At 42.9% G+C, this 11188-nt stretch overlaps 1 protein-coding gene across 1 annotated transcript in view; it reads right to left on the reverse strand.

Moving 5' to 3' along the window:
- The window catches only part of LOC142759284 (claudin-15-like), a 32076-nt gene extending 22565 nt beyond the window's left edge, over positions 1-9511 (reverse strand). Inside the window, exon 1 of the mRNA XM_075861298.1 lies at positions 9159-9511. Coding sequence (XP_075717413.1) covers positions 9159-9375 — 217 coding nt within the window. The 5' untranslated portion in view covers positions 9376-9511. The remainder of the gene's footprint in view (positions 1-9158) is intronic.
- Positions 9512-11188: the final 1677 nt, after the last annotated feature.

Raw genomic sequence — 11188 nt, forward strand, 5'->3', positions numbered from 1 at the left:
ATGTGTGCTGCGGAGCGTATTGTTTTTACTACCATGACATTTCTTCATTCTGGCTGGACCTATGTATTTCTAGGTCTACAGCCAGACTGAGGAAGTCAATGGGGCTCCCGTAATGACGGGAGCGTTGCTAGGAGACGTCTGTAAATAGTCACTGTCCAGGGTGCTGAAAGAGTTACGCGATCGGCAGTAACTGTTTCTGCACCCGGGACAGTGACTACCGATCTCAATATACATGTATCTGTAAAAAAACATATAAGTTCATACTTACCGAGAACTCCCTGCGTCTGTCTCCAGTCCGGCCTCCCAGGATGACGTTTCAGTGTAAGTGACGGCTGCAGCCAATCACAGGCCAAGCACAGGCTGCAGCGGTCACATGGACTGGAGCGTCATCCAGGGAGGTCGGGCCGGATGCCGAAAGAGGGACGCGTCACCAAGACAACGGCCGGTAAGTATGAATTTCTTTGACTTTCACTAGGGAAAGTGCTGTCCCTTCTCTCTATCCTGCACTGAATAGGGAGAAGAGAAGCACTTTTCCTGCAGTCCGCAGCGGCCAGTCCGCATCAATTTTCTGCACATTTTGTGCAGATCCGCTGCAGAATCTGCAACGCAGATTCTGTGCGGCATTGATGCGGACAGTTGCGGAGGAAATCCGCCACGTGTGGTCATGCCCTTAAGGACAGACGTACATTTTAGGGTATGTTCACACGATTACTAAAAAACGTCTGAAAATACACAGGAAAACAACTCATGATTTTCAGCCATTTTTTTAAGCAACTCGTGTTTTTCGCTGCTTTTTTTTACGGCCGTTTGTGGACCTGTTTTTGAAGAGTCAATGAAAAACGGCTCAAGAAGTGACATGCTCTTCTTTTTCGCATGCTTTTTTTTACGCGGCCACTTTTCAAAGCAGATGTTTGGAGGAGTTCTGCTTCCGATTTTTCGTCCGTTTACGGCCCAAAAAACAGGCAAAAATAAGCCGTGTGAACATACCCTTAGGCTTAGTTTACATCTGCGTCAGACGCTCCGTTAGAGGCCTCCGTCGCAGATCCGGCAGGGATTACCGGAGACAATAGTGCAGCATGGTGCGCTATTGTGTCTAGTAAAATCACGGACATCCCGACGTAAAGCCACTGTAACCTATTAAAGTCAATGGGTTCCATCGGCAACCGGCAGTGACACAATACAGTTGTAAACTCAGCCTTAAAGGTGTTGTGACACAGGATGGGGGATACATGTGTGATCTCTGGGGGGTCCGACCGCTGGGACGACTAGTGATAAGGAGAACGGGGAACCAAAACCCTCCCGAAGTACTCCATGAGAAGCCTGGGACTTCCGGGTTCTGTGTCCGGGTTGTGTGTCCAGTAGCTCCATAGAAATTAATGGAGCGCCGGTCGCGCTTGTGTGTATGCATGACTAACATTCCATTCATTTCTTTGGAGCTGCCGGACACAGAACCCGGAAGTCCCAAGCTTCTCATGGGGGACTTTCGGTTCCCCGTTCTTATCGCTGGGGATGATTTTCAGTTGTAGAAATTTCTGCAACAAATTTACCACGTGTGAAAATACTCCTTAGGGCACGTCCAGACCTGGCAGAGTTTTTCCATTGCAAATGTTGGTGCAGATTTGGGGCAATTAGGCAACGAATCTGCACCAACATTTGCATATTTGACAGGTAATTCAGACGTTGCAGAAAACACAGCGGACTTGCCACAGATTTCAGTTTTTGCATTGCAAAGGCTGAAATCCGCAGTGAAATTCCGCTTCTTCTCCGCAACAGTCAGTGCATGCTGCGGAGGGAAAATTCCGCACCGCAGCATATGGTCCGCAGCGGAGTTTTCCGCAACGTCTGAACTAACTTGCCTAAAAATGTATTGAAACAACTGTAAAAAACGGCCGCTGGAGAATTCCACTGCGGACTGTCCACAGCGGAATTCCACAGCAATTCCGCCACGTCTGGACGTGCCCTAATACATGCCATTAAAGGGGTTTTGTCAGAAAACACATGTATCCCCTATCCACAAGATAAAGTATTTTCACATCTGGCAGATTTGTTGCAGAAATGCCTGCAACTGAAAATCATCTCCAAACGTATGAATGGAGTTGTTTCTGGGGTAATCACATAGATTTCTACGAGCCCCATTCAGATGAATTGTACAGTCACACAAATTTCTGCAATGAGTCTGCCACGTCTGAATATATCCTAAGGGTATGTACACAGCTTTTTTTGCCAAGTTGAAAATATCTGGCTCAAAAATTTCTTCAGGATTTTTAAATGCATGCATTTTTTGACACGTTTGTTTTGCCAGGTTTTTAGTTAAAATGCTAAAACCATGGTTTTTGGTTAAATATTGCATCAAAAACGCTCCCGACTAACGGTGTGTTTTTTTTTCCCTCCCTTTGATTTTAATGGAGTTTCAGAGGCGGAAACTACTCCAAGATAGGGCATGGCGCTTTTTTTTCCACCGCAAGCGGCTAAAAACCATCCTGGTTAAAAAAATGCCTCTACCTTCCATTGAAATCAATAGAGGGAGATTTGGGCCGTATTTTGATACTGATTCCAAAGTGGTTTCCACGTCAAAATCAGCGCCAAAGAACACCTTGTGAACTGGGCCTTAGGCCTCATTTACACGAACGTAATATACGCGCGTGCGACGCGCGTGCTTTGCACGCATGTCGTACGCACCTATATTAGTCAATGGGGCAGTTTAGACGATGCGTGAATTGCGCTCAGCGCGTGTGCGCAGAAAAAAACTCACGACATGTTCTATAATCGTGCGTTTTTCGCGCACTCACGCACCCATTGAAGTCAATGGGTGCGTGAAAACCACGCATGCCGCACGGAAGCACTTCCGTGCGAACTGCGTGATTCGCGCAAGAGCTGTCAAACTCCTGAATGTAAACAGAAAAGCACCACGTGCTTTTCTGTTTACAAACATCCAAACGGAGTGTCAAATTCGAGATGAGCGCACCGAACTTCACCGGGTTCGGCCAAACTCGTTTTGACCGAAACCGGTAAAAAATGTTCGGGTACGCGACGTCAGGAGACAGTCACTGTCCACGGTGCTGAAAGCGTTAAACTGGTTCAGCACCATGGACAGTGACTTCCGCTCCGAAAATCCATGAACCTGTAAAAAAAAAAAGACGTTCTGACTTACCGATAACTCCGGTCCGACCTCCCGGGATGACAGTTAAGTCCAAGTGACAGCTGCAGCCAATCACAGGCCAAGCACAGGCTGCAGCCAATCACAGGCTGCAGCGGTCTCATGGACTGCGGCGTCATCCTGGGAGGTGGGGCCGGATGACAAGAGAGGGACGCGTCACCAAGGCAACGGCCGGGAGCCCGGACTGGGGGAAGCAGGAAGTTCTTGGTAAGTATGAAAGTCTTTTTTTATTCACAGGTTGGTGTATATTGAGTTCGGCATTCACTGTCGAGGGTGCTGAAAGAGTTACTGCCGATCAGTTAGCTCTTTCAGCACCTTGGACAGTGACGGACGTCGACTAGCCTCATCTCTATGATGGCGGCTGCGCGAAAATCACGCAGCCGCGCATCATACACGGATGACACACGGAGCTGCCAAGTGCCTTTTGCGCGCGCAAAACGCAGCGTTTTTTGCGCGCGCAAAACGCACACGCTCGTGTAAATGAGGCCTTAATTTGTTTTTGTTTCAACTTTTTTTTTTTTTTTTAAAGTAGGTTTAACCCCTTCAGGACTGAGCCTGTTTTGGCCTTGAGGACGAAGCGGATTTTTTCAAATCTGACATGTTAGCTTATGTAGTAATAACTTCGGAATGCTTTTACCTATCCAAGCGCTTCTGAGATTGTTTTCTCGTGACATATTGTACTTTATGTTAGTAAAAAAATGTTGTCGATAAATTCAATATTTAGGTGTGAAAAACAGCATTTTCTAAATTTAAATGTATCTGCTTGTAAGACAGACAGTAATACCACACAAAATAGTTACTATTTCATATATCCTATATGTGTACTTTATGTTTGCATAGTTTTTTGAGCATTCTCTTATTTTTCCAGAACGTTACAAGGCTTAAAACTTTAGCAGCAATTTTGTATATTTTCAAGAAAATTTCAAAAGGCCATTTTTTCAGGGACCAGTTCAGTTCTGAAGTGGCTTTGAGGGCCTTATATATTAGAAAGTCCCCATAAATGAGAAATTTGCAAATTTAATTTTTATTTTTTTACAAAAATAAATTAGTAATACAGTTTTTTCTGTAACTCAGAAGGTTTTACTCAAGGAATAAAGGAGAAAAACACCCCAGCATTTGTAAAGCAATTTCTCCCGATTACGGCAAAAACCCATATGTGGTAATAAACCTCTGTTTGGACGCACAGCAGGGCTCAGAAGAGAAGGAGCGTCATTTAGATTTTGGAGCGCTGATTTTGCTGGATTTGTTTTCAGTGCCATGTCGCATTTGCAATAAACTGGAGGGACCAAAACCATGGAAACCCCCCAAAAGTGACCCCATTTTTGAAACGACACCCCTCAAGAAATTTATCTAGGGGTATAGTTAGCATTTTGACCCCACAATTTTTTTGCTAAATGTATTTGAATTAGTCTGTGAAGATGAAAATCTACTTTTTTTTGTCTGGAAAAACATAGAAATTTTACAAGGAATAAAGGAGAAAAAACACCCCAGCATTTGTAAAGCAATTTCTCCCAATTACGGCATATGTGGTAATAAACTGCTGTTTGGACTCACAGCGGGGCTTAGATGGGAAGGAGCAATATTTGGCTTTTGGAGCTCAAATTTAGCTGAAGTGGTTTTAGGGTGTCATGTCGCATGTTGCAAAGCCCCTGAGGGACCAAAACTGTGGAAACCCCCCCCCCCCCCAAAGTGACCCCATTTGGAAAACTACACCACCTAAGGAATCTTTCTAGGGGTATAGTTAGCATTTTGACCCCACAGGCCTTTTGCAGAATTTATTAGAATTAGACCGTGAAAATGAAAATCAACATTATTTCCACTAAAATGGTGAATTTTTTAATTTTCACAGATAAAGGAGGAACAATAACCCCAACATTTGTAAAGCAGTTTCTCCCAAGTACGGCAATACCCCACATGTGGTCATAAAGTTTTTTTTTTATTAAAAATTAATTAACCCTTTCTGGACTGATCCATTTTCTGCTTTTTTATTTCCGTTTTTCACTCCCCGCATTCCAAGAGCCATAACTTTTTTATTTTTCCGTTAATAGAGTCGTGTGATGGCTTATTTATTGCGGGAGGAGTTGTCTTTTCTATTGACACTATTTAAAGTACCATTAAACTGAAATAAAATTCTTTGCAGGCTGAAACTGGAAAAAACTGTGATTCCCCCATAGTTTTTTGGGTTTTGTTTTCACTGCTTTCACCGTGCAGTAAAAACGCCAACTTACATTTTTTTCTGCGACTCAATACGATTAGGGTATGTTCACACGAGGTCATTACGTCCGTAATTGACGGACGTATTTCAGCCGCAAGTACCGGACCGAACACAGTACCGGACCGAACACAGTACTGTAATCATGTTTTCAGTACGAGACAGTTGTCCGGCAGCGAGGCAGGGACTCCTAGCGCCGTACATAAGTATGATGCTAGGAGCCCGGCTCCCTGAAGTGTGTTCGGTCCGGTACTTACGGCCGAAATACGTCCGTCAATTACGGACGTAATGACCTCGTGTGAACATACCCTTACAGTGATACCAAAGATATATATATTTTTTTATGTTCTACTACTTTTACAAAGTGAAAACGATTTGTTAAAAAATCGTGTTTTGTTACACTACAGGCATCACTTTTTTTTATTTTTTAGTCGATTGAGGGGTGTGAGGGTTTATTTTTTGCGCGATCTACTGTAGTTTTTATTGGTACAATTTTTTGGTACATACAACTTTTTGAGCACTTTTTATTAAACCTATTTTTAGAGCTAAGGTGACCAAAAAACAGCAATTTTGGCGTTTTCAATTCTTTATTATTTACGGCGTTCACCGTGCGAGTTAAATAATGGTATATTATAATAGTTCGGACTTTTACGGACGCAGCGATACCAATTTTGTGTATTTTTTTAATTTTTACTTTGCTTTAGCGAAAAAATGGGAAAGGGGTTTTCTTTTAGACTTTAAATATTTCTAAAAAAATTTTCACTAATAACTGTATTTACTTTTTTTTTTTACACATTTTATTAGTCCCCCTAGGGGACTTGAACCAGTGATCATTGGATCGCTGGTACAATACACTGCAATACTAATGTATTGCAGTATATTGTCATTTTTACAGGCTCCTGTAACAGTGCGATCACTGTTCCTGTCCGTTAGTCCCAGGTGTCAACTGTAATACACATCTGACACCCGCAGCGTATGGAGTGGGCTCAGTTTTTACATTTTGATGCATAAATAGGTGCAGGTTTTATGCTGCAGATTTTTTAACATTTTTTTAAACTAGTCGGAAACAATTAGCAAGCGGAAACGCAAGATAAATTGACATGTAGCATATTTTGAAATACGCACTGCAGGTCAATTTTTGTGCAGAAAAATCTGCGACATGTAGATGAGATTGCTTGATCTCATTTACTTTGCTGGTACTGTATTACACTGCGGATTTGCCGCACTAAAATACCCACGACAAATTTGCACGTAATAAGTATCGTGTGCATTTGGACTAACAAATTATTTTTTTTAACTCACCCTAAGGCCCCGTTCACACATGTTGGATTTGATACGGATTCCAATGACATGTAGATGATGTCATTGATGTGAAGCACTATATACAGGGGTGGACTATATGTGGAGCACTATATACAGGGGTGGGCTATATCTACAGGGGGGCTATATACAAGGGTGGGCTATCTGTGGAGCACTATAGGGGGAGCTATTTGTGGGACACTATATACAGGGGTGGGCTATATGGGGGCACTATCTACAGGGGGCTCTATGGGGGGCACTATCTACAGGGGGCACAGTGTGTGTGTGTGTGTGTGTGTGGGACACAGGGTATGGTGTATGGTACGCTATTATATTTAGGGGCATAGTGTGTGGTATAATGAGAACTTTATCTTTGTTTATAAGTGTAGAAATGTTGGAAAAGTTAGAAGCTGAAGACATCTGAGCGGCAAACTGCAGAAATGGGCTGTCACCGGGAGAAGTCATCATAGAGGCCTGGACCGGATGGAGAAAAAGAACTAGAATCTGAGATGTCACCTGTGAGTCACTTAATGTAAATGTTTATTCTGCCTCTAATCAGTAATGTAGTCACTGTATGATCTGCAGCGAGATGATGGGTGGTATGATTAGGATATGATTTATTTTTTGTGAAACAGCATCTCCCAGCATATCCTTACCATTGTTCGGGCCATGCTGGGAGCTGGAAACAAATGAGTGCAAACCTATACGGCATACAACACCAGCTCTAAATTGAGCTGTATTTGTGCTGGTGTTGTATTTATGTACTGAGCTTTGTTCTGGTGCTGTATATATGTACTGAGCTTTGTTCTGGTGCTGTATATATGTACTGAGCTTGGTTCTGGTGTTATGTATAGAACTATATTGCTTGTAAAATGTACAAATGTTTTTATGCTCGAGTTACATAAAAAGAAATGTGGAAAAGAAATGACGCATCATTGATTGGTAGAGAAAACAAACATGGCGAGGGGGAAGGAGATGTCGGGAAAGAGGTTGGGGGGGGGGGGGGGGGGCGCCAAACTGAATCTTTGCCCCGGGTGCTGGAGAACCTAGCTACGCCTGTGCCTAAATCACAGAGTCAGACCTTTATTTTTGGAAAATAAAAATGCAAAAATTACATCAAAATTGCAGTATGTGAAGAAGGCCTAAAGGTTCATATGGAGGCATACAGAAGTTTTTTTTCTGTCAGATTCCATATGAGTCGAAAATAAAACAAGTAGTTGCATACTCCATTTCCTACCATACTACAGAGGTATACTAGAAGCATTGTTTGGGAGAATGTCAGGCAGCATACTGCGGCTCCTAGAATACCTACAGCTCAGTAGTACTGAGCCGCAGGGACACTCCGTGCACTTGTACAGGCTCCATGCACATAACTTTACTCTGTGTATGGGGCCATAGAGACATTTGCATTTCATTTTCTTAAAGGGGTTCTCTGGGTTATTTTAAATAAAGCTAGTTGAAATGAGTAGTCATGCTTTCTAAAATACATTTTGTCCTATGTTATTTTGGTCCCCTATAGCATGTTTCAGAGATCACAGATGCACAAAAATGAGCTTTTCAACTAGGTTTGTATCAACTTTCCTATATGTAAAAAGAGTAAGTTTATAGAACCCATCCGATGAGGACCATAAAATGGCGGCTATAAGGCTGCCACTCCCTAAGTAACTATGAACTGTTTTAATGTCTAATAATTGCAAAAACCAAGTATGCATGCGTGGAAAGTCACTATTACTGTGTTTATAAAGGGAATCTGCTTATATATGAAAAACACTTCTTAATTTAAAGTCTATGTAAGCCTTTGTAAACTTTTTTTTATATTTAATGTATGTGTTTAGTGTTTTAAACATTTTTCTAAGACATTTATTAAAAATTATATTTAGTAATACAGTAATTGTATTTAGCTGTGGATTCTATGTATCCACTATACATAGAAGCTGCATAACGCCGCTGTAAGCCAAGTCCGTCAGTCTGCTGGACTGACGGCTCGGTTGACAGCGGCCCTTGTGGCCCTCTGACACACAATATAACCCTAATACCATTAAAACTTACGTTGGCTTTGATCAGTATTCTTTCAGAGTCACACAGGAGCCGCTATCAGCCGAGCCGTCTGTCAAGGAGACTGACGGATTCTGCTTACAGCGACGTTATGCAGCTTTTATGTATTGTGGATACAATTACTGTATTAATAAATACAATTTTTGATAAATGTTTTTTAGAAAAATATTTAAAACACTAAACACATGCATTAAATAATTAAAAAGTCTAGAAAAGTTTACATAGCTTTTACGAAAAACAAAAATTTGCCCCTAATGATTGACACACGGCATATCTTGTAGATTTAATTTGTACCTCACTAAAACACCTAGACCTAAGGGGAAATGATACTGTCTGCCAAAATAAGAATCTTTAGGCAGGAATTCTCAAAAGTAGGCAAATCTACAGTATGTGAAGTTATGTATTAATAATAAGAGAATATAAAAGTGAACTCACAAGGCAGATTCAGCATGGAGTCAAATGTTTTGCAGTTGGTGATTCCAGTACTAGCTGTAGCACAGCTCTTCCACAAGTTCTCATATACGATGGACGAGGTGATCACACTGCCGCTTACAGTGGAAGTTTTCCACCTTTCACTTGACAAGGTAACTCCAGATATTAAACTTCCAATCAAGCCCATTAAAAATCCAACTAATTCCAAAGCATTAGCCATGGTGGCAAATAATATAAAAAGACCCTGATATTAAAAACCCAAGTATGATTTTCTGAAATGAAAGAGACGACTTCCCATCACGGATTTCCCGGTTAGATAAAATGTTGTACCTTTGCTCTTTGGTCTGAGACTACAGTGTGTGATAAGGAGTTTCAAGCCCATCATTAGTATGACACACACATTCCCACATATCATATATCTTATCTACCTGGAAAGTTCTCACATACTAAAGTTTATTGTTCTTGTAACCGCCACTTCTCTAGGGACATAACGAGATTTATTTACTGGCATCTAGTATGAGACCAAAAACAGACTGCTCATATATAATGAAAATTATCTCTCATCCAGAAGGAAGAAAACTGTCTCTCTAGTGCGACCTATAGACGACTACCCTGTAAGTCAATGTTTTCCCTATTAAACAGCCTTGAAACATGATTAGGGAAATCAGCTGAACCAGGGACACTCCATGGCCGCGAAACGTCGGGATTACTCACCCCCCCGCCGGTGGCCGCAGGCATGGATCTGTGAGCAGGGCCGCCATCACGGGGGTATTAGGGGTACTGATGTGAGGGACCCGGCCAAACCTAATTGAAAGGGGGGGCCCGGCAACTGCCGCGACTTGCCTTTGGTAGAAAAAAACAGGCCCCTGCAAACTCCAGAGCGTCCGCGAGCGAGCACCCGCGAACGCCCGCACTCGCGACAGCCCGCATTTTTTGCCCATGGCGATTGAGGACAGCAGACAAAAAACGCAGTGAAAAATGCATTTTCTGCCTCCCATTGATTTCGATGGGAGGTCAGAGGCGGAACCGCGGCAAGAAAGGACGTGCTGCTTTTTCTTTTTTCCGCGACTGGCTCCCATTGATTTCAGATTAAATCAATGGGAGGCGGTTTTGGAAGTTGTTTGGTGCTGATTCTGACGCAGTGTCCGAGTCGTAAAACTCACGACATGTCCGATATTTGTGCATTGTTCGCGCATCACGTACCCATTGAAGTCAATGGGTGCGTGAAAATCCCGCCCAGCACTTCCACAGCAGTATAAACTATGAATGAAAACAGAAAATCACCACGTGCTACAAACATACAAACAGAGTGTCATAATGATGGCGGCTGCGCGAAAATCACACAGCCGCGCATCATACGCTGCTGCCACACGGAGCTGTTACGGACCTTTTGCATGCGCAAAACGGCACTTTTTTTGCGCGCGCAAAAAGCACACGCTCGTGTAAATCCGGCCTTAGGGTAGGAACACACTAGGCATCAACACTGCGGATTTTATGCAACACATTTTATTGTGGAAAATCCACAGCGTATTAGTCGCAGCAGAGGAGATGAGATTTGAACAAATCTCATTCACACGCTGCAAAAAAAATGGACCTGCAGTGTGGCTTTTTAAGCCGCAGCATGTCAATGTATTCTGTGGAATCGCTGCTCCTCTGTTGCGGAAATGCTGCGGTTCTGCCGCAAAAATCACAAATGAGAAAAAAAAAGGTACTTTTTTAAATTTATAAAAAAGTTTAGAGACTTACCTCGGCCGTAGTCCTGGTGACGCGATCCTCTATTCTTAGCGCAGCCCGGCTTCCTGTCATTACGTTTCATCCCATGTGACTGCTGCAGCGGTCACATGGTCTACAGCGTCAACCCAGGAGGCGGGGCTACGTTCAGAAGAGAGAGACGCGTTGCCTAAACTACGGCCGGGGCAAGTCTAAACTTTTTTTTCCCTGCAGGATTCCCGCAGCGGACATGCCTCACGAAACCTGCGCCACTATTTGGTGCGGTTTTTCCGGCGGAATTTCCTGCGGGTACCGGGGCGGAT

Source organism: Rhinoderma darwinii, chromosome 4 (assembly GCF_050947455.1).
Source record: "Rhinoderma darwinii isolate aRhiDar2 chromosome 4, aRhiDar2.hap1, whole genome shotgun sequence".
Lineage (NCBI taxonomy): Eukaryota > Metazoa > Chordata > Amphibia > Anura > Rhinodermatidae > Rhinoderma > Rhinoderma darwinii.